At 45.0% G+C, this 22974-nt stretch overlaps 1 protein-coding gene and 1 long non-coding RNA gene across 5 annotated transcripts in view; one reads left to right on the top strand and one right to left on the bottom strand.

The window, feature by feature from the left end:
- Positions 1-22974, top strand: part of LOC122559849 (SLIT-ROBO Rho GTPase-activating protein 1-like) — a 300957-nt gene that overhangs the window by 166309 nt on the left and 111674 nt on the right. For all 4 annotated transcript variants that reach the window (XM_043709964.1, XM_043709965.1, XM_043709962.1 and 1 more), the window contains exon 4: positions 22259-22321. In XM_043709964.1, coding sequence (XP_043565899.1) covers positions 22259-22321 — 63 coding nt within the window. The remainder of the gene's footprint in view (positions 1-22258; positions 22322-22974) is intronic.
- Positions 820-19167, bottom strand: LOC122559850. Its single transcript, XR_006314570.1, has 3 exons — positions 18889-19167; positions 14049-14136; positions 820-1151 (listed from the first exon to the last, which is right to left on the bottom strand). It is a non-coding gene; the product is annotated as an uncharacterized LOC122559850 (long non-coding RNA).

Below are 22974 nucleotides of genomic sequence, written 5' to 3'. Positions count from 1 at the left end.
GTGGGGTAGGTATAGGACAGATGTTAGCGAGTCGTGAGTTCATGGAATGCTCTGCCAGTAGCAGTGGTGGACTCTCCCTCATTATGGGCATTTAAGCGGGCATTGGATAGGCATATGGAGGATAGTGGGCTAGTGTAGGTTAGGTGGGCTTGGATCGGCGCAACATCGAGGGCCGAAGGGCCTGTACTGCGCTGTATTCTTCTTCTTCTATGTTCTATGTTCTTCTATGTTTCTGTTTCTCTTGATCTTCCTTTTTGAATATACAGTAAATCATTTCCCTCCCTCTGCACTTGACCTTACTGCAGTCGCTGGGAGATCTCAGGCTGTCAGGTGACCTCTCTTGCTGCCACCCTGCCTTGTTCTTCCCCGCACTGCACAAACCCACTCTCCACAGAAGGTAAGTAGTTTAAAGTCAGAAAAAAAGAGCAGTGAAAGAAGGAAAACAAAACTACAAGCAGACTGAGCTCCGGACAGAGCCCCCACGCTCCTATGCTACTGTACCGCCATCTTGAAGTCAATAAGTGTGACGCTGGTATGCAGAGCATCTGAGGAGCAGGAGAGTCATCATTTTTGGCATAAAGCTTTCAGTTCTCACTTTCTCCTAGTCGCCATCTTGAAGTGGTCAGTGTCTTGCCGGTACATTGAGGCAGGGATCTCTGACTCTGTTCCCAATGGGCGAGAACACTGCCAGCCTTTCCAGCTGGTGAAAGGGTGGTGAGGTGGGGTCTGTTCCCTAGATGCTGCCTGACCTGCTGTGCTGTTCCAGCAATAAAGTTTCAGCTTTGATCTCCTGCGTCTGCAGACCTCACTTGCCCCTTGGTCTGACCCAGTCTGGGGGTGAGTGAGTGAGGGAATGACCGCTAACACCCACCACCTTGCTGCCTGACCACACCCTTTCTTACCCCAACTTCCCACAACTCTCTCTCCAACTCCCCGCCCTGAGCAAGCTACCTTGATGTCTGTTGCTTCTGGAAGTTTGAGTTGTTCTGTCTTAACAGTCTGGGACTCGGACTTATAGGATTCACACACGAGATGCAATTTGCACACACCAACTTCTACAAACAGTTAAAAGTTTATTAAAGCCTGTACAAGCGAGGTGACCGCCTTTAACCCTCTTCGCAGGCGTGCGATGTCAAGTCCATAGTGAGGCCCTAAACAAAGGAAACACATCCCCTTTATACAGGTCAGTTTACAGATACTCTGGCCACTCCCCCACAGTCACATGCCACTCAAGATAATCCCCAGCCTTACAGTCACACGTTACCCCAGGTACAGTGGTAGGATGAGATCATCTCCGGAGATAATGCAAATGTAAATGACCCTAATCCTGGGGAATCATTATGCAGACAATTTCCTGACTCAGTGATTTCCCAAGACAATGTAGGTGTGACATACCTAACTTCAGGAGATGGCGAGAAAGCATTTCTGAATGGAAGAGATTGAATGATAGTTTAACTTGACAAGAACAGCAGAATGGCAGTAAATGGTCGCCCAAATGAAGTGCGAGTCATCCATATTCCTACACGAATGTCATCCCCCACCCACTTCCAGAATGTTCAGCTTTGCAGTCTATCTCTCTATGTCCAGAGAGGGATTCCCATTTAATCTTTTAACAACACAAGACACAGGCCTGTGGCTCCCCATTGACTGCTGTCCTCTGATTGGCCAGCGGGTTCAGGCGGGGTGGGACCTCACTAACCTAGGACATGATCCCAGCTGGAAAAACAGTGGTCAACGGTTTCAGCATCCAATAGGCATGGAGTCGGCTCGAATTCCGGGCTGGCAGGACTGACATCTGAGGAGAGACCAGATTGGCCCAGACTCCATTCATTGGAGTTTTGAAGGATGGTGGTGGTGGTCGTGGTTGGGAGGTGGGGAGTGGTGGGATCTCCGAGAAACCTTTCAAATTCCAGCAGGATCACAGAGGGTAAACACAGGAAGGATGTTCCGCAGTGGCTGGGGAGACCAGAACCAGGGGTCAAATTGTATAGATATGGAGTGGGCCACTTACGACTGAGATGAGGGGAAATGTCTTCACCCAGAGAGTGGTGAGCCTGTGGAATTGTCTGCCACAGAAAGCAGTTAACTCCAAAACAGTGGAGGCTCAGTTAGAATAATTCTTAGGGCTAAAGGGACCAAAGAGTATGGCGAGAAAATAGAAATAGGGTTCTGAGTTGGGTGATGGCCCATGATCGTATTGAATGGCAGAGCAGGCTTGAAGGGCTGAATATCGAAACATAGAAACTAGGTGCAGGCATAGGCCATTCGGCCTTTTGAGCCGGCTCCACCATTCAATACAATCATGGCTGATTATGCAACCTCGATATCCCACTCCCACTTTTCCTCCAAACCCCTTGGTCCCTTGAGCCGCAAGGGCCATGTCCAGCTCCCTCTTGAATCTAACTAATAATCTGACCCCAACAGCTTCCTGTAGGAGAGAATTCCACAAGTTTGCAACTCTGAGTGAAGAAATTCTTCCTCATAGTCTTACCCCTTATTGTTAGGCTGTGACCCCCTCATTCTGGACTTACCAACATCAGGAACATTCTTCCCACATTTAGCCTGTCCAATCCCATCAGGATTTTATGTGTGTATGAGATCCCACCTCATTGTTTTCAATGGCCTACTCCAGCTCCTATTTTTTATTTTTTTGAATCTCCCACATGGGAGGGCATCGTGCCTGTGTAAATTGTCTGCCAGAACACACACAGCCATCCAGCACGGAAACAGACCCTTTGGTCCAACTCATCCGTGCCGACCAGGCACTAGAACGAAGTGTGGAAGATTCTGTCCCTTCCATATCTGAAACAGATCATTTGGTGTGGATCCACTCTCTCGTGTAAGTGGTAGGCAGTCAAGGACAATGCCTGTTCATACAGCGCTCCAACAAACAGCACTAACATTGTAGCACTCTCTTGGAGATACATTTTCCGCTGTTTGTTCGATTCATGTTCCACGTTAAGGGGAATAAAATTCATTCCAGCCTCTCTGTCATTTTTGTAAGGGCTCATAGCATTTTCCATGTCGATGATTAAATGCATAGTGTAACGTTGTGTAAAATCAACTCTGAGGCAGTTGTACTGGACCCGAAACGTTAATACTGTTTCTGTCTCCATAGATGCTGCCAGGCCTGTTGAGTTTCTCCAGCAGTATGTTTGTTTCAGATTTCCTGCCTCTGCAGTATTTTGCCTTTATTCGGTTGCTCAAAAAATAGAAAAGCCTTAAGAAAATTTCTGCCCTCCACAGCCACCCACTCTAATGTCTACCTAACTGACGAATTTCCAAAGTTACCACTTCACATGAAAATGATATGTGGCTGTCCTGACAGTGCACTGGGAAGGCAGTAACCTCGTAGTATTGTCACTGAGCTAAAAGGCAGAGGTCCAGGTTAACGTTTTGGTGACACGGTGAAATTTGAATTCAAGAAAACCTCTGGAATTGGGAAGCTGGTTCTAATGCTGACTACGCAACCACCAACAATTGTCGCGGAAACCTTTCTGGTTCAGAAATGTCCTTTGGGGAAGGAGCTCTGGCCTTCCTAAATGAAAATTTTTTAAAAACCCGTGGATGCAGAAGATTTTAACAAAAATAACAATTGTTGGAGAAACTCAGCAGGTGTTGTAGCATCTGTGGAGAGAGAAAGAGTTAACATTTTGAGACCAGTGACCCTTCTTCAGAACTGGCTCAATCTGTTGACTTTATGGCTTGGAGGCTGATACAATTAAAAGGCATCTGGATGGGTATGCGAATTGGATGGGCCAAGTGCTGGCAAATTGGACTAGATTAGGTTGGGATATCTGGTCAGCATGGATGAGTTGGACTGAAGGGTTTGTTTCCGTGCTCTACATCTCTATGACTCTGTGACTCCAGAGCAACAGCAATGTGGTTGCCCCTTAACTTTCCTCTGGGCAATTAGAGGTGGGCAATAAAAGGTGGCCCAGGCTGCAAAACTCGAGTCTCTTCAACAAATAAAAGAAAACCCCGAAAGAACTGAGGATTCTGTAAATCGTCGACAAAAATAGAGATTGCAGGAAAAGCTCGGCAGGTCTGGCAGCATCTGTGGACAGAGATTAGAGTTAACCTTTTGAGTCTGGTGCCTCTGCCTCAGAACAAATAAAATTGTCAGTCAGTGCCCATGCAGTGAAATTTTTAGTAAAGTGTTCCCAAGGCTTCAAGGGTTAGACCATGAGGACGGCTCAGTGGTTAGCACCGCTGCCAGAGACCCGGGTTCGATTCCAGCCGCAGGCCACTGTGTGCAGTTTGCATGTTCTTCCCGTGTCTGCATGGGTTTCCTCCGGGTGATCCAGTTTCCTGCCACAGTCCAAAGATGCCCATGCTAAATTGCCCACAGTGTCCAGGGATGTGCAAGGTAAGGGGATTGGCTATGGCAATTGCAGAGTTACTGGGATAGGGTAGGGCAGTGGGTCTGGGTGGGATGCTCTACTGAGGGTCGATGTGAACTCAATGGGCGGAATGGCCTGCTTCCACATAGTAGTGATTCTATGTTTCTGAGAGACTACTTAAAACTCGGCTTCTATTTCCTCAAATAAAGAAGGTTAATGAATGGTGGCTTATCAGGTTTTTGAATGAAATTGATGGGGTAGATACTTTATAAAATGTGAGGAGTGCACTGTGAGTCTCCCTCTCAGTTTTTCGTCTGCTGTATCATTAGTCACAACATCAGTTTATTTGTTTACCTACACAATTATAAGCTTTCTCGATATTAGATTTGGATTTTTTTTAAAAATCCAACAACTGGATTTCTTTAATAAATAATTGATTTAGTATGAAACAACACTTTGCTGAAAATGTGTTGCTGGAAAAGCGCAGCACGTCAGGCAGCATCCAAGGAACAGGAGAATCGATGTTTCGGGCATAAGCCGAAGAAGGGCTTCCTGAAGAAGGGCTTATGCCCGAAACGTCGATTCTCCTGTTCCTTGGATGCTGCCTGACCTGCTGCGCTTTTCCAGCAACACATTTTCAGCTCTGATCTCCTCACTTTCTCCTGAAACAACACTTTTGCAACAAAGATGCAATGGTGGTTAACACACAGTTTCAAATATGAAAACATAAATGTCTTCCCCTCTAAATCAACACATGCACACCAAGTGAAGGAGAAATAAATTCTTCGCAGAGATTCACTTTGGAGTAAAAGCCGCGATGGCCAATAATGGTTAGTTAATGAAGTAAGAAAATGGTGGTGTAGAAACTGCAGATTGCTTCTTCCTGGTGCTCTGCTGCACAAACACAGCTCACTAGCCGTGTGCAGATGACTCAGGGGTCTGGTCCAATTGTTCAGGGAATACAGTATTCAAAAGCGTTTTCAGACGCTTTTCAGATTTCACACTGGACTGACAACAGGGGTCCTTCAGAAATGATGTGCAGGTGCCAGTGTTGGACCAGGGTGGACAAAGTCAGAAGTCACACGACACCAGATTATAGTCCAACAGGTTTATTTGCAATCTCAAGCTTTTGGAGCACTGCTCCTTTGTCAGGTGAAGGAGCAGCACTCCGAAAGCTTGTGCTTTCAAATCAAACCGTTGGACTGTAACCTGGTGTTGTGTGATTTCTGAATTTGACCTTCAGAAAGGCAGAGCAATAAGCCCTTAGCAGACTTCCCCCAAACTGACATTCAACACTATGTCCCAAACGAAATGCCATAAAGCCCAGAAGAGGAAGTGAGTCCAAGTGATCATAACGTTCAAGGCTGTGGACCCAGTACTGGAAAGTGGAAAGTGTGTAGATTTATGATAGCTTGTCAGAGCAGACTCAAAAGGACAGAAGTATGAACCTAAGACTCTAAATGATTGGCTGGCTGCGCAGAAGGGTCTATTTAAAAATCTGTTCCAAAATCTGAAATGACAATCCAGAAATCCACACAACTGGCAATTAATGCACTTTCCACAACTCTGCAAAATTCCACATGTAGCAAAGGGACAGCAGCGGTTCAAGAAGGCAGCCTATCTCCACCTTCCTAAGGCAAGCTGGGAACGGCCAATAAATGGCAATCCGGCCAATAAATAGCAACCTAGCCAGTAAAGCTGAATTGTTTGAATGAATAAAAAATTGCAACTTGATTTTATATTGCGTCTTTGTTATAATGTAGTATTACATTACATAGAATCCCTACAGTATGGAAACAGGCCATTAAGCACACTAACCCTCCAAACAGTATCCCACCCAGACCCATTCCCCTATGTTTACCCCTGACTAATGCACCTAACCTACATATCCCTGAACACAATGGGCAATTTAGCATGGCCAATACACCTGACCTGCACATCTTTGGGCTGTGGGAGGAAACCGGAGCACCCAGAGGAAACCCACACAGACACTGGGAGAATGTGCAAAGTCCACACAGACAGTCACCCGAGGCTGGAATCGAACTGTGGTCCCTGGCGCTGTGAGGCAGTAGTCTAACCACTGAGCCACCGTGCTGCCCCAATGTGCTCTGCAGAAACTAAGTTTGAAACTGAGGAAAAAGAAAACCAAAGGCCTTTAATATAAGATAGTCAGAGAAGTCAAACGGGTAATTCAGTAGAAATGTTTTCACCCACGGCGAGGTTAAAATGTGAAATTCGCTCACTACCACCCTGAGTGTTGGTATGAATAGTACATAGTCAAAGATACAGCTAGTTTAAATCATCACCTGCTTTGTTATAAGTTGGTATTAGTGTAAGCTATTGATGCCATGTGGGAAAGGATGCCCACATGACGCCTTTGGCAAAGGTTGGGTGCGATCTTGGGACACAGAAAAGGTTTATTACATAGTATTTAATAGCTAGTTACTTCTCATCTGAGATGCATGATGGTCTCTCACGCTGAACTTGACAGTAAGTACACATTTATTTCCACTGAAATGTTCAGACAGTGTCTTGATAACAAACACACAACACAGATTGGTTGCTGCTTCGTCCCTCTCAGGAACAGTCCTTTATCCCCTAAAGCATCATGTCAGTTAACCCTTTCAGGTATGAAGTGCCGTATACAACAGTAAAGATGCATTTAAAGGAAAGTTAGACAAACATATGTGAGAGAAGGGAATAGAGAGTCAAAACAATTGGTTTAGATGATGAAAGATGGAGGAGATTTGAGTGGATGCTAAAAGGGTGGCTCAGTGGTTAGCACTCACAGCGCCAGGGACCCAATTTCAATTCGACCCTCGAGCAACTGTGTGGAGTTTACACATTCTCCCAGTGTCTGCGTGGGTTTCCTCCGGGTGCTCCAGTTTCCTCCCACAGTCCAAAGATGTGCAGGCTGGGTGGATTGGCCATGCTAAATTGCCCATTGTGTGCAGGGATGTGTAGACCTAGGTGGATTAGCCATAGCTGAAAATGTGTTGCTGGAAAAGCGCAGCAGGTCAGGCAGCATCCAGGGAACAGGAGAATCGACGTTTCGGGCATAAGCCCTTCTTCAGGAATGGATTAGCCATAGGAAATGCAAGTTAATCGGGTAAAATGGTGGGTCTGGGTGGAATGCACTTGGAGAGTCGGTGCTGACTCGATGGGCCGGATGAAATGTCAGTCCGAACTGGACTGAACTGAATGGCCGTTGCAGATGAAGGATGTGTTTGAGTCAGTGGCCAAAGCCTTGGTCTTTGAGGAGTGTTTTAAAGGAGATAAAGAGGTTTAGAAACTGAGCTCAGGGCCTGGGAAAGCCTTTATGGGACAGGGAGAGGTTACAAAGTTTAGGAGGGACAAATGGTAATTTGAAAGCACAGGTGGTGCCAGACAGGAAACCAGTGCCGATTGGTGAATGCTGAGAGTTGTTACACGTCCTGATATGGAACAGCAAGGTTTTCAATCAGGAAGAGATGTCACAACGTGGGGTTAAACTGAAGAAATTCCAAACAGGCCTTGAGCATTTGTGCAAAAATCAGCTTGATGAGGAAAATCCATTTAATCCCGGTCAATCTGAATCTCTGGACAATGAAATTTTCAGAGCGTGTAATTAGATTATTACTGAAAATGAGCAGAGTTAAAAATATAAAACATTCCTTTAAATTCAGCTCAGTAAACATTCCATTATCTTCTCACCACTGATTTTTAATTCTGACTTTTATTGGAGCTGGTTATTTTCTTATGAGTTATTGATTTTAATTGCTTCCTTTTAGCCATGTGCTAAAATTGAATTTGAGCATCTTTATTACCGCTTTAATATTTGCAAATGGTACGCTATCTGCTGTAGTATATCAGTTTGAAGTATTCCAATGACAGCTTTAAGTAACCGAGGCATTTGTTGCTGTATTGAGCTAAGACTGGCAGTAACGAGACTGCAGTTATACTGTCAGATGTCAGTGATTACACGAGGCACTTAGGATAACAGTTGTCTGCTGAATGTGGCTAGACCACATTTTCAAATCTGCACAGTTCCCGTTGCACAAAAAAAAAAGCATACAGCGATGAAGTGGAGAGAGTGTAAAATAATTTCCAGGATTTATTATATCTGTGATGTTATGTCTGTTGAGGTCGGACTCATCTAGATATTCTAAATAAATCTAGTCCCATTTGCCAGCATTTGCCCCATATCCCTCTAAACCCTTTCTATTCATATACCCATCCAGATGCCTTTTAAATGTTGTAATTGTACCAGCCTCCACCCTCTGGCAGCACATTCCATACACACACCATCCTCTGTGTTGTCCCTTAGATCCCTTTTAAATCTTTCCCCTCTCAACTTAAACTTATTCCCTCTAGTTTTGGACGCCTCGACCCTGGGGAAAAGATCTTGGCTATTCACCCTATCCATGCACCTTATGATTTTATAAATGCCTATAAGGTCACCCTGACCAAAGAGTCTGTTTCCGTGCCATGCAACTGTGTCCCTTTGAAGACACTGTCTGTCTTTCCTCCTGAATAAACAAGTCTACAGAATTTCTCCAGTAATGATCTTCAGTTGAGTACCTTTGAAACAACGGCTGCTTCCTCTCATGGGGAAAATGAAGACTCGAGACCTGTAATGTGAAATAGTCTCCAGGAAAACAAATGGAGGCAATTTCTTCTCTGGAAGCATGCTAAGAATGTGGAACTCACTGCCACAGGGAATTATTTGATTTGATTTACTATTGTTATCCTGTGGAGAAGGATATGGAAGGTAAGGCATGTGGAGAAATAAATAGCAACATCTTGAAAAATGTCCATATTACAGTGGAGGTGCTGAATGTCTTACAATGCATAAAACTGGATGTATCCCTGGGACCTGATCTGTGGGAAGGTAGGCCCCTTGCTGAGACATTTGTATCATCAACAGTCACAGGTGGCACGGTGGCACACTGGTTAGCACTGCTGCCTCACAGCGCCAGAGACCCGGGTTCAATTCCCGCCTCAGGCGACTGACTGTGTGGAGTTTTCATGTTCTCCCCGTGTCTGCGTGGGTTTCCTCCGGGTGCTCCGGTTTCCTCCCACAATCCAAAAAATGTGCAGGTCAGGTGAATTGGCCATGCTAAATTGCCCGCAGTGTTAGGTTAGGGGTATGGGTGGGTTGCGCTTCGGCGGGGTGGTGTGGACTTGTTGGGCCGAAGGGCCTATTTCCACACTGTAAGTAATCTAATCTAATCTAATCTAATTTAAGGTGAGGTGCCAGAAGACTTGAGGTTGGCTAATGTGGTGCCACTATTTAAGAAAGGTGGTAAGGAACAACTAGGGAACTATTGACCTATGAGCCTGGCATTGGTAGTGGGCAAGTTGTTGGAGGGACTCCTGAGGGATAGGACTTACATGTATTTGTAAAGGCAAGGACTGATCAGGGAGAGTCAACTTGGCTTTGGGAAATTGTTTGTCTCAAACTTGATTGAGTTTTTTGAAGAAGTAACAAACAGGATTGATGAGGGCAGAGCGGTGGACGTGATCTGTATGGACTTCAGTAAGGCAGTCAACAAGGTTCCCTATGGGAGACTGGTTATCAATATTAGAAGACATAGAATGAGGGAGAATTAATTATTTAGATATAAAACTGGCTTGAAAGTAGAAGACAGAGGGTGCTGGTGGAAGGTTGCCTTTCAGATTGGAGATCTGTTACCAGTGGAGTGCCACAAGGATTGGTGCTGGCTCCACTGTTTTTCGTCATTTATATAAATAATTTGGATGAACTTGGGAAATACGGTTAATAAGTTTGCAGATGACACCAAAATTGGAGGTGTATCAGAATCACAGAATCCCTACAGCGTGGAAACAGGCCCTTCGGCCCAACAGGTCCACACAAGCCCTCCGAAGAGTAACCCACCCAGGCCCATTCCACTACTATCCTACATTTACCCCTGACTAATGCACCTAACCTACACATCCCTGAACACTACATGCAATTTAGCATGGCCAATTCACCTGACCTGCACATCTTTGTGGGAGGGAACCAGAGCACCCGGCGAAAACCCACACAAACACAGGGAGAATGTGCAAAATCCACACACGGTCACCCGAGGCTGGAATCGAACCCAGGTCCCTGGCGCTGTGAGGTAGCAGTGCTAACCACTGAGCCACCATGCTGTCCCTGTAGTGGGCAGCCAAGAAGGTTACCTCAGAGTACAACAGGATCTGAGCCAATGAGCGGAGGAATGGCTTTAATTTAGATAAGTGTGAGATGCTGCATTTTGGAAAAGCAAATTAGGGCAGGACTTATACACTGAATGGAAAGTTCCTGGGGAGTGTTGCTTAACAAAAAGACCTTGGAGTGCAGGTTCCTAGTTCCTTGAAAATACAGTCACGGGTAAATCGGATAGTGAAGAAGGCACTTGTGTGCTTGCTTTTATTGGTCAGACCGTTGAGTGTATGAGTTGGGAAGTCATGTTGTGGCTGAGCAGGACAATTGGTTAGGCCACTTTTGGAATATTGCATGCAATTTTGGACTCCCTTCTATTGCCAGGATATTGTTAAACTTGAAAAGGTTAATAAAAGATTTACAAGAATATTGTCAGGGTTTGAGGTATAGGGAGAGGCTGAATAGGCTGAGTTGATTTCCCTGAAACATTGGAGGATGAGAGGTCTATAAAATCACACAAGGCATGGATAGGGTAACGACTTTTCCCTGGGGTGGGGAGTCCAGAACTAGAGGGCGTAGGTTTAATGTGAGAGGGGAAAGATATGAAAGGGATCTAAGGGACAATGTTTTCACGCAGAGGGTAGTGCGTGTGTGGAATGAGCTACTGGAGGACATAGAAGAGACGAGCACAATTCCAGCATTTAAAAGGCAGCTGGCTGGGTATATGAATAGGAAGGGCTTAGAGGGATATTGGCCAAGCGGTGGCAAATGGGACTAGATAAATTTAGGATATCTGGTTGGCATGGACGAAGGGTCTGTTTCTGTGCTGTATATCTGTGTGACTATTTACTGAGTTACAGTGAAAAGTATTGTTTTGCATGCTAACCAGGCAAATCATACTTTACGTAAGTGCATCAACGTAATAGAACAGAATGCAGAATATAGTGTCACAGCTACAGAGAAGGTATAGAGAAAGATCTGATATTTGAGAGGTCCATTCATATGTCTGATAACAGCAAGGAAGAAGCTGTTCTTATGTATTTTCAAATTTTTGTATCCTCTGCCCAGTGGAAGAGAGTATAACCAGGGAATTTTCATATTGGCTGCTTTCCCAAGGCAGCAGGAGGTGTAGATGGAGTCAATGGAGGGAAGGCTGGTTTGCGTGGCGGACTGAGCTGTGTTTACAACTCAGTATTTTCTTGTGGTCTTGCGAAGAGCAGTCGCCATACCAATCTGTGATGCATCTGGGTAGGATGCTTTCTATGTGGTGCATCTATAATAATTGTTAAGAGTCGGTGCGGGCATGCCCCAATTCCTTAGCCTTCTGAGGAAGTAGAGATGATGGTGTGCTTTCTTAACAGTAGCATCAACATTGATGGACCAGGATGGATAGTTGGTGATATGTAGTGTTGAAGTGTATGGTATAGAATGACTTAAGATGAAGTGAAGTAAGCATTGCAGGTCAAAAGGAATGGAAGGGTAGGCTGATGGATTCAGATTAGGAAGCTTGGGAGGCAAATGGAGTTTAAGTGTTGGAATGGTTGATGCTGAACTGTCTGCTTCCATGCTGTTTTGTTCTTGATGACCAAACCTAGAAGGGTGAATAAATTCCTCTTGTTTCAATGGTAACTTCCAGGATGATGATACTGGGGGCTACAAAGATAGTAACACTAGTAAACATCAGGTCAATAAGATATAGAGGCAAAAGTTGGCCATTCAGCCCATCGGGTCTGCTCTGTCATTCAATTAGATCATGACGGACCTGATCATCCTCAACTCCCCTTTCCCCTACGAGACTAATTACATTTCTCTCAAGATTAAATTCCGTGCCGAAATGTAAAGAGTTAACTTTGACATGAGCAGTAGTTTCACAGGGGGTGAATCCACCCCAATTCCCACTTACTTCGTTATTGCAGAGTTACCAGATCAGAGAGTGTTCCTGCAGCCGTGCCCCCAAACTTTGCAGGGAAGGAAAGCAGTGGCCACCAGTGACTGACTGCATTCCTCAGTACCTGATATCACAAGGAGCTGAAAAGCCCCCTTCAGTGGTGTTACCGTTACGATTCTACCCAGTAGGTTTTTCATCGGGGCAAGTTTGACTTCAATAGTGAATAGATGCTAAGTGCAAAGCATTTGGGTTATTATGGCTCAAAGTCAGGAGATAACTTTGATGTGAGATATGAGAAACAAATTTTGTTTTCAGCCAAACTTTGGTGGTCCACCTTTTCCGTGAGTCAAACAGTTACTCTGGTGTATATGTTATTTATTAATAACGTGAAAACTATGTAAATGCATAATTCATTGTCACTGTCAAACAGCAGGTCAAGAACTGGACGCTCTCCCTTGTTGCATGAATAACAAGAGTTGACCATTTGGCCCTCAAGCCCACTTCCCTGTTCGGTTAGATCATGGCCGATCATGTCTTTCCCCAGCAATTGGTTTGTTATTACGCACGTCTGAAGTAGGTGGGACTTGAACTTTGCGTTTCCTAGTTCAGAGGTGGGAGACAAGCCCACTTCCCTGTTCGGTTAGATCATGGCCGATCATGTCTTTCCCCAGCAATTGGTTTGTTATTACGCACGTCTGAAGTAGGGTGGGACTTGAACTTTGCGTTTCCTAGTTCAGAGGTGGGAGACACTACCACTGCACCAAAGAAATGTCTGCTCTATTAAGGTCAGCATGTTCACAGGGAGGTGGCTAGTCACAGCCAAAGTGGCAAATCACCTCCAGACGTAGAGTCAACAAGGGCAACCTCAGCTAAAGACCAACAAAAGAGTCAAGTCACTTGTGTCAGCAATCCAGAGTCACCTCTACCAGCTGACCACCAATCTCCTCACTGTGGCAGAACTCAATAGCATCTTCTCACTCAACCCACCTATCTATCAGCAAGATTGAACCTCAACACATGGGACTTGTCATTAGCAATAAGTGCGTGGAGTCAGTTCTGATATACCTCAATAGTCCCATTCTCATGTGATCTTGTGTTATAAGAAAATCGCGCAATAGCCGCACCATTTAAACTAGTGGCGCCGGAGTCATGTTATAGCCAATACAGTAAGGAAAGTTTACGTTCCACGACTAATGGTCTAAATTCTTCAATCACGTTAAAGCCAATTTGCACTGAAGAAGCAGGCATTATAGCAGCCCCAGCTGTAGTTAATTCTGCGTTATTTATCATCGTCGTCATCATTACAGAATCCCGACAATGTGGAAACAGGCCATTTGGCCCAACAGGTCCACACGACCCTCCGAAGAGTATCCCACCCAGACCCATTGCCCCTACCCTATTGCTCCACATGTCCACTGACTAATATACCTAGCCTACACATCCCTGAACATTATGGGGAAATTCCCATGGCCAATTCACCCAACCCGCACATCTTTGGACTGAGCACCCAGAGGAAACCCACACAGACACTGGGAGAATGTGCAAACTCCACACACACAGTCGCCCGAGGCTGGAATTGAACCTGGGTCCCTGGCGCTGTGAGGCAGCAGTGCTAACCACTGAGCCACTGTGCCGCCCACAAATGGTTTTGGGTCATTCGTGCCTTAACTATATTCCATAAACATACCTCCAGAAATGGTCAAAGACAGTGCAGGTTGTAGATTTCAGCTCCCCATATTCTTCAGCAGACTCTCCCTTGTGAGCATGCCTCCCGTCTAAGAAGATAAGACAGCAGGTTTCACCCTGAGGCGTGTTATAAATGTAATGGGGTCATTGAAAGAAACGCAAATGTGGAGGTTTTGCAGAAGAGCTGTCTCCCTGACACTGCCAGGGAAGAGGATATTGTGGTTTCAAGTCCACCTCGGGGTCCCAGGTGAGATCTGGGAGGAATATGTGGCTGACTTTGAAGTATAAAAATAGTTGATGTGTCACTTCATTGCTCATTCTGCAGAAGACAAGACCCAGCCACTGTGTTAAGATACCAGATAATAAGCAATCCCCAAAGCTGTTGTATTTTTTAAAAATTCTCAAAATGAGCTACAATCCCCAGCAGCACTGATACTCAAATTGGCTGATCCAGTCTAATACCTAGAATGAGTGGATTGCCTTTTGAGGTAAAGCTAGAAAGGTTAGGCCTGTCTCCTCTGGAGTTTCGAAGAGTAAAAGGTGACTTAATTGAAACATCCTGAGGGGACTTGACCAGGTGGATGTTGTGAGGATGGCTCCTCTTGTGGGAGAATCCCGAACTGGGGGTCACAGTTTAAAAATAAGGGGTCACCCATTTAAACCAAAGGTAAGGGAACAGTTTTTCTCAAAGTATTTTGGGACTTCCTTTCCTCAAAAAGCAATGGGTGCAGATTTTGAAGTAACAAGGAGATGACAGATTACTGGCGATGAGCAGGAGGACAGAGTTGAGGTTAAAATTTGATCAGCCATGATCTTATTGAATAGTTTAACAGCTTGAAGGTCTGAGTGACTGACACTTGTTCCTTGATCATGTGCTCTGTAGGTTGCAGGGCCCCTTCCTGCTTCAGTGGAAACTTCACCTAGTGGTTCTGAGGTGGAGTTTCTCTGAGTAGAATCATAGATTCCCTACAGCGTGGAAGCAGGTCTTTGTGCCCAACAAGTCCGCACCAACCCTCCGAAGAGTAACCCACCCAGAGCCATTCCTCTACCGTATTACTCTATATTTACCCCTGACTAATGCACCTAACCCACACATCCCTGAATACTATGCGCAATTTAGCATGGCCAATCCACCTAGCCTGCACATCTTTGGATTGTGGGAGGAAACTGGAGCACCCGGAGGAAACCCGAGCGGACACAGGGAGAATGTGCAAACTGCACACAGACAGTCGCCGGAGGTGGGAATCTGTGAGGCAACAGTGCTAATCACTGAGCCACTGTGCCACCCTGTGTAAGCAGCCAAACTGAACAAATACTTGGTTGCTAACATTGACAAGAGTGCATTCCCCGATGATGCCTGCCTTGTTGGGGTGGGAAAACTTGCTCCATCTGAAAAACCTCCCTCGCGGTGTAATTTTTTCTTTCAGTATCCCACAGGTAACTTTGTCATGTGTTGTGTTTTGAGCACATCTCAACGATGGCTACATTTCCAAAACCCCCCATTCCATTGGCTGCCATGTGTGGTCATGGACGGTGGTGCAAAGTTTGTTTCCCATTTAATCCTGAGGCATTGCTGTATTGGCGGAGCTATCATATTTTTAATGAGATGTCAAATGATGGCCTCATCCATTAAAGTGGTGCTGGAAAAGCACTGCAAGTCAGGCAGCATCTGAGGAGCAGGAAAAACGTTTTGGGCAAAAGCCCTTCATCGTCCATTTGAGATGTCAGCTTAGGAGGCAATGGCCTAGTGATATTTATCTAGAGACCCAGGTAACTTCCTGGAGACCTGCATTTGAATCGTACCATGGCAGTTGGCGGAATTTGAATTCAATGTATATTTAGAATTAAAAGTCTAGTAATGACCATGAATCCATGTCCAATTGTTGGAAAAACCCATCTGAGTCACTGATGTTCCTTTTAGGGAAGGAAGCTGCCATTCTTACGTGATCTAGTCTGTGTGTCTCCAGACCCACAGCAATGTGGTTGATTCCTAACTGCCCTCTGGGCAATTAGGGATGGGCAATTAATGCTGGGCAAAAGTGAGGACTGCAGATGCTGGAAACCAGAGTTTATATCAGAGTGGTGCTGGAAAAGCACAGCAGGTCAGGCAGCATCCGAGGAGCAGGAAAATCGACTTTTCGGGCAAAAGCCCTTCATCAGGAATAGAGGCAGGGAGCCTCCAGAGTGGAGAGATAAATTAATTAATGCTGGTCTAACCAGCGATGTCCTCATTCTGTGAATGAATTAAACAAAAAGCTCGGGTGAACGTTTACGATGCCAGTGAGGAAATTTCACTTGGCTAATATCTATCCCACAAACAATCCCACCAAAATAAGTATTTATCTGATCTGTTTCTGGGATATTTGGTCACCGTGATTACAAATGTGAAGTAACAACTCTTCAAAAAGCATATAGCGGGACATCCTGACAGCTGACGTGGCCATTTCATAAAATAAAAGGAAAGTTTATTTTAAAGCCCCTTGAGGATAGGTTCTGCAAAACATGCTTAATTTGTTTAAACTGCCTTGAATACAATCAGTATTACCTGTTTTCACAACTTGGTATCATCATTACATGTAGCATTATTAGCAGAAAGATACCCCTCCGTGTCAACCTTGAATAATTCAAACATGAAGGTTTGTGCAGAATTCCCTCAGTTACTGTGTCCCAGATAGATCCTATTCCATTTATCATCACCTTTAGCAGCAAAGCCATCCATCAGCCGAACCAGATAATTAGCTCGTGATTCTGAGGAAGACGATATAATTTCTCAGTAGAAGCAAACTCAGTGACCAGGTCAAGAAACACCCGCAGAATCTGCACCTTAATTATACTTGCATCTTAAATGAAGATCAGTGGAACTCCTGGGAGATGTCATTGAGTCATACAGGTACATATAAGAAAAGAAATGTTTCAGTCAATCTGTTTGGATATGTTCATACCTCCCTGGTAGGTGGGTCTTGAACTGAGATCTGATTGATTTTTAACTGCCCTCTGGGCAATAAATGCTAACCGAGCCATCAATGGCCTCATCTACCACTGTGCTTCAAGACCTCCACTACTTGCATTTATATAGTACCTTTAGCTTCGTCATCCTAAGGTGCTTCACAGCTGTGATATTCAACAAATTTTGACACTAAGACATCTCTTAAGACCAGAAGATGGAGAGATCGAGAGAGGTTCATGGAGAATAATCTCAAACGTTGGGTGGCAATGGACCTCCATATGAGGCGACATGATGCAGGATTCAGATATGATGCTCGAATGGTATAAACCACGAGAGAGTTGGCTCCGTTGTCGCACTTGAGTGTAGACATGTGGGGGAAGGCAGGACTGGTTAGCATAAACCCTGATGGGGAGCTGAGCATTAATTTGTTAACAGAATGAAGCATTCAGCCTGCAGATTTGAGCAGCCATTTTAATTTGGTTCAGAGTAACCCCGATGTGGAGCTGATTTGACAAAACCTACATGAGAAGCTCTCAGAGTATGTGCAAGTCAAACAAAGAGAAGTGATTTGGAGATATTCCTCAAGTGATAGACGCAATGGTGTACTGATAATGGATTGAATTAGTCATCCAGAGGCCCACAATAATACTCTGGGGCTCGCTGGTTCAAAACTCACCATGACAACTGGTGAAAATACAATCAATTAATTTTTTTTTTGAAAGGCTACTCTTGGTAATGGGTATCATGAAGCTATTATTGATTGGTGTAACAACTCCCTCCCACTGTACCAAGGACATGCAGGTGCTGGGCCTTCTCCATCGCCAAACCCTAACCACTCAATGCCTGGAGGAAGAACGCCTCATCTTCCACCTTGGGGCCCTGCAACCACACAGGATTAATGTGGATTTCCAGTTTCCTCATTTCCCTTCCACCCAACTCAGCACTGCCCTCTTGTCCATTGTCTTTTCCATCTATCCCCTCCACCCTCCTCTCTGACCTATCACCTTTTCCCCCACTTTCATCTATCTATTGCATTCCCAGCTACCTCCCCCGCCTCCCAGCTCCACCCCCCTTCCATTTGTCTCTCAGTCCCTCCAGCCCACAAACCTCATTCCTGCGAAAGGGCCTATGTCTGAAATGTTGATTCTCCTGCTCCTCAGATGCTGCCTGACCTGCTGTGCTTTTCCAACGCCACACGTTTTGACTCTGATCTCCAGCATCTGCAGTTCTCACTTTCCCCTGATGTAAAACCCTGTCTAGTTCACAAATGTTCTTAAAGGGAAGGAAAAGGCAGTGGCTCGTTTGTCTAGGGGTATGATTATCGCTTTAGGACCTTATATGTTGTGAACATGCGAGAGGTCCTGGGTTCAAATCCCGGACGAGCCCTGATTTCAGAGGTGGCACGGTGACTTACTGCTGCTTCTCACAATGCCACTGACCCAGGTTCGATTCCAATCTTGGACGACTGTCTGTGTGGGGTTTGCATGTTCTCCCCGTATCTGCTTGGGTTTCCTCCAGATTGTGCAGATTAGGTGGATTGACCTGCTACATTTCCCACAGTGTCCAGGGAAGTGCAGGCTAGGTAGAGTAGCCATGGGAAACGCAGAGTCATGGGGCTAGGGTCGAAGAGTGGGTTTGGGAGGGATGCTTTTCGGAGGGTCAGTGTGTACTCAATGGGCTGAATAGCCTGTACTGTAAGGATTCTATGATTCGTTGTCTTTGACTCAGTTAGAGTTGGGCAGCGAATATCTGGCCTTGCAGTGATGCCTTCATCCCACGACGTAAATTTTAAAAAGTAGAGCCGAACAGGCCTTCTAATCAAGGCAAGGTATCAATGCTGGGATGCAGGACTGGCAGGCTAAATACAGACAAAAAAAATTGTATTCATACCAACCTGTATCTTAACCTCCAGCATTCAGAGAACACACTGGACCGCAAATTCCGTGTGAATACTTTTGTTCTCAAACATTGCCTACTGTTCAGAACTCTCTCTGAATGAGCCAGCAATTGTTGAGAGGCTGCTTCTGTGATTGGAACTGTCTGAATCTATTCCTGCAGCAACCTCAACCCATCCGAAGCGGCCTTTTCGTTGTTTTGGGTCAGATGCATACTTGACGCTAAAAGGTTTATTGCTAACCATTAAGCCGCAAAACATGGTTATCTGCACATAGCCAATAATATCATTGACGACTCTGTATCAGTGATTCACACACTCTTAGCTTCAGGGGACCTGCCCCGCCCCTCGTATGATGTAAATAGATAAATTATAAATCACCCCTAGACACACAGAAGTTTGACCTGGGGGTGGGTAAAAGCTTGTTTACAATTGGACCTATGATTACTTTTCACAGAAATGCAATTATTTTGCTGCCAAACGAGGCCTTTCAGCCCATGGTGCCCCTTATCTAGTCCAGTTCTATCCCCTCCTGCCAATCTGCCTTTTCCTCATATCCCTGTACACCATTACGATCTAAATAATCATCCAATTCCCTCATGAATTCTCAGTTGAACCTGCCTCCACCACATTTCCGGGCAGTGCATTCCACACCTTTAAGGATTCACTGTGTGAAAATATTTCTTTCTCATCTCACCCTTTGGTTCATTTGCAAGTCATTTTATGTCTGTCCTCTTGCTCTTATTTCTTTCACAACTGGAAATACCTTCACTCTATCTCCTCTCTCCATCCCACTCATGATTTTGAAAGCCTCCATCAGATCTCCTCTCAGGGAAGAACAGTTTCCACCATCTTCAGTCTGTCCCCTTAACAAAAGTTTCTCATTTCTGCAACCATTCTTGTAACCGCTTCTGCATTCCCTCCAGCACATTGACATCTTTTCTATAATGTGGAGTCCACAACTCTAAACAATACTCCAGCTGGGGTTCAGTGCGGGTAGCAATGTGGCTCAGTGGTTAGCACCTCTGCCTCCCAGCGCCAGGGACTTAGGTTCGATACCACACTCTGGCAACTGTCTGTGTGGAACTTGCACATTCTCCTCTTGTCTACTTGGGTTTCCTCCAGGGATGTGCAGGTTAGATGGATTGGGCATGCTGAATTGCCCCTTCATGTCCAAGGATGCCTAGGCTAGGTGGATTGGTCTTAAAAAAATGGATGTGGTCTGGATGGGATGGTCTGTGGAGGGTCAGTTCAGACTTGATGGGCTGAATGGCCCCTGTTTGCACTGCAGGGATTCTATGAACAAATGTTTAACTTAATTTGAACATGATGCTGGTGAACATTAATTCTCCATTCTTAGCCAAGCCAAATTCACCCTCCATTAAAAGTGCAGTTATTTTCATGTTATCTTACTCTACAGCCACACTTAACGTAATATCACCATGAGGCAGAGGTAGATTTTAGGAAACAACATCAAATGATTGACACCTTCACAGCCAGTACTTACATCGCCCTCCTCTGTACAGATTGGTCACTCAGTTGTCGTCCATTGAATTCACGTTGAGATAGAAATGCCGTGACTGCCATTTCACATACGTTTTGTGTAGTCAAGACATTTCAAAATACATGACAGAATTAATCATCTCCATCATTCTGTGACTTTAATCGGGAAGGCAAACTCACTCCTATTAATGGCGACATTTATTCTGAACCGTAAGCAGTTAATAATGGCTGCAAGTTGCATTTGGTTCCAGATCAGATTCATTACAGTGTGGAAACAGGCCCTTCAGCCCAATCAGACCACACCGCCCCTCTGAAGAGTATCCTACCTAGACCCATTCTCCCTACATTTGCCCCTGACTAATGCTCCTAACCTACACATCCCTGAACACTGCAGGCAATTTAACATGCTCCTAACCTGCACATCTTTGGATAGTGGGAGGAAACCAGAGCAAACGTGGGGAGAACGTGCAAACTCCACACAGACAGTCGCCCGAGGCTGGAATCGAACCTGGATCCCTGGTGCTATGAGGTAGCAGTGCTAACCACTGAGCCACCGTGCCGCCCAGTGTGTTCTTTGGTTATTACTTGGGGGAGGGGTGTGATATCTAGTCGAGAGCCCCTGCTCTATCTTGTCACTCAAAAAGATTTTGAGTGACCAGCTTCGCACCCCAGCTTCGCACAAACCGCTTTGGTCTTTTCCTTTAAAGATGCACAATGTCTGGGGAATGGTGATAAGCCTGTTGCATTCCCAAAGGCACCAGGGAACGCATGGGTCAAAATATCCTTGCAAGTTTATCCCTTTAAAGAATGGTATTTATTTAATTTATAGGCTACCCTGCTTGACATTCCAATGTGTCTTACAGCCAGGAGGCACTTTTTGAAGAGTAGTCACTATGTCATTGTGAGATATGTGGAAATGGGTTTATGCACAGCAAGATCCCACAGTAGTAACGACCATATCCCCTGTTTTAGTGGTGACAGTTGAGGGGAAACCATAGGTCAGAAGTCCTTGGGAGAACTGACCTTTGATAATAGTGCCTTGAGAATCTGTCAACTGGGTTGTGTATTTTTAAGCAACATTCTCCTTTATTGCAGAATAGTATTTACCTTTCCCACTTGTGTTTCCAAGCAATGTTGACACCATCGCCTCTTTAAAGGGTGCGAACCAATGGAGAAATGGGGTGAGACCAGAATGCCCAATCGCAGAGTGAGCCCTGACACAGATAAGGGACACCACTTGGTTTCCTTTTGCTGCAATATCAACTCTGTCTTTCAACCAGTTGTAATGTTTGCCAGTGCATTTCTTTTAAGAACAGTAATTACTGGTTGGGAGTATTACTGGCAAGGTCAGTGTTTGCTACCCTTGAGAGGGTGCCTTTCTCAACCTTGTACAGCTCTTGTACTGTCCATGTAGCTCCACATCAATGAGGTGAATGATTACTCCTGATTTAATAGAATCTTTCAATTATTTAGAGTGGATGGTGTTTTTTTTTCAAATTTGCTTCATACCTTCAGCTTCAATAGTTGCTGTCTCGATAGAAATATTGCATTTCCACAGAACTTATAAAGTATTGTCAAATTGGCTATTACTGGGCATATGCTAATGATTTATGTTAATCTGATAAATTCTAATCATATTGTACTTTCGTTGTGTCAATTAAATACATTCTAACGTGATTGCATGATGAAGCAGCTCATCTTTAAAATACATTTTTTAAAGAAGCTTTCTTTTGTTGAAGTGTTTTGAGTTTAGCTTTTCATTGGTGAGGCAACAGGGAATGAACTTCAGACTTAATGTTTTGCTTAATGTGAAGTGACGTGTGTGTGTTCACCAATTGACTGAAAAATGGGTTTATCTTTATTACAGAGCAAGGAGATCGGATTCCAGCTGCACGAGGACTTAATGAAGGTTCTCAATGAACTGTACACGGTAAGGAACATTCCGCCAACAAAGCTGCCTCGACAGAACTGAGTGTGTTGTTTTCATTGTCTTGCGTGTTCTCTTGCTGTGCGAGATGGATTGGTGAGAGGGGGCAAACAGACGTGCGATTCTGCCCACTTTGAGCTGACAGAATATTGCCAGCAATGAGTGATCAGCAAGTGGCTTTAGTTCAGGAAAATACAGCTGAGGGGCAAGTGGAAGTGAAAACCACCCTGGATTAGCAAAGGTAGCTCTTCATTTAAGTGCTCCTGTCTGTCACCTTCACTTTCTTTCTGCAATATGTTTAGTACGCTGTGAAGCTCTTAGCTCATCCGCTGTTTGAATCCTCATCTGTGCCTCGAGGCTTGACAACTGCAGTACACTCCCGACTGCACTCCCACGTTCTATCGTTCAGAAACTCAAGGTCATCTGAGACTCTGCTGTCTGTTCCTGAACACACTCACGTCCTGTTCACCAATCACCTCTGCACTCAATGACCTCCATTAACTCTCTGCCAAATGTGGTCTCGATTTTAAAATTCTCATTCTTGTTTTCAAACCCCATCCATGTCCTCACTCTTCCCTTTCTTTGAAATCCCCTTCAATCCTCCAAGATCTCTGCCACTCCAATTGTCCCCGGTGATCTCCCCTCCACTGCCTCCA

This window comes from Chiloscyllium plagiosum, chromosome 19 (genome assembly GCF_004010195.1).
Source record: "Chiloscyllium plagiosum isolate BGI_BamShark_2017 chromosome 19, ASM401019v2, whole genome shotgun sequence".
Taxonomy (NCBI): Eukaryota; Metazoa; Chordata; class Chondrichthyes; order Orectolobiformes; family Hemiscylliidae; genus Chiloscyllium; species Chiloscyllium plagiosum.
The sequence above is the reverse complement of the archived record's forward strand: the minus strand, read 5'-3'. Positions and strand labels throughout refer to the sequence as shown.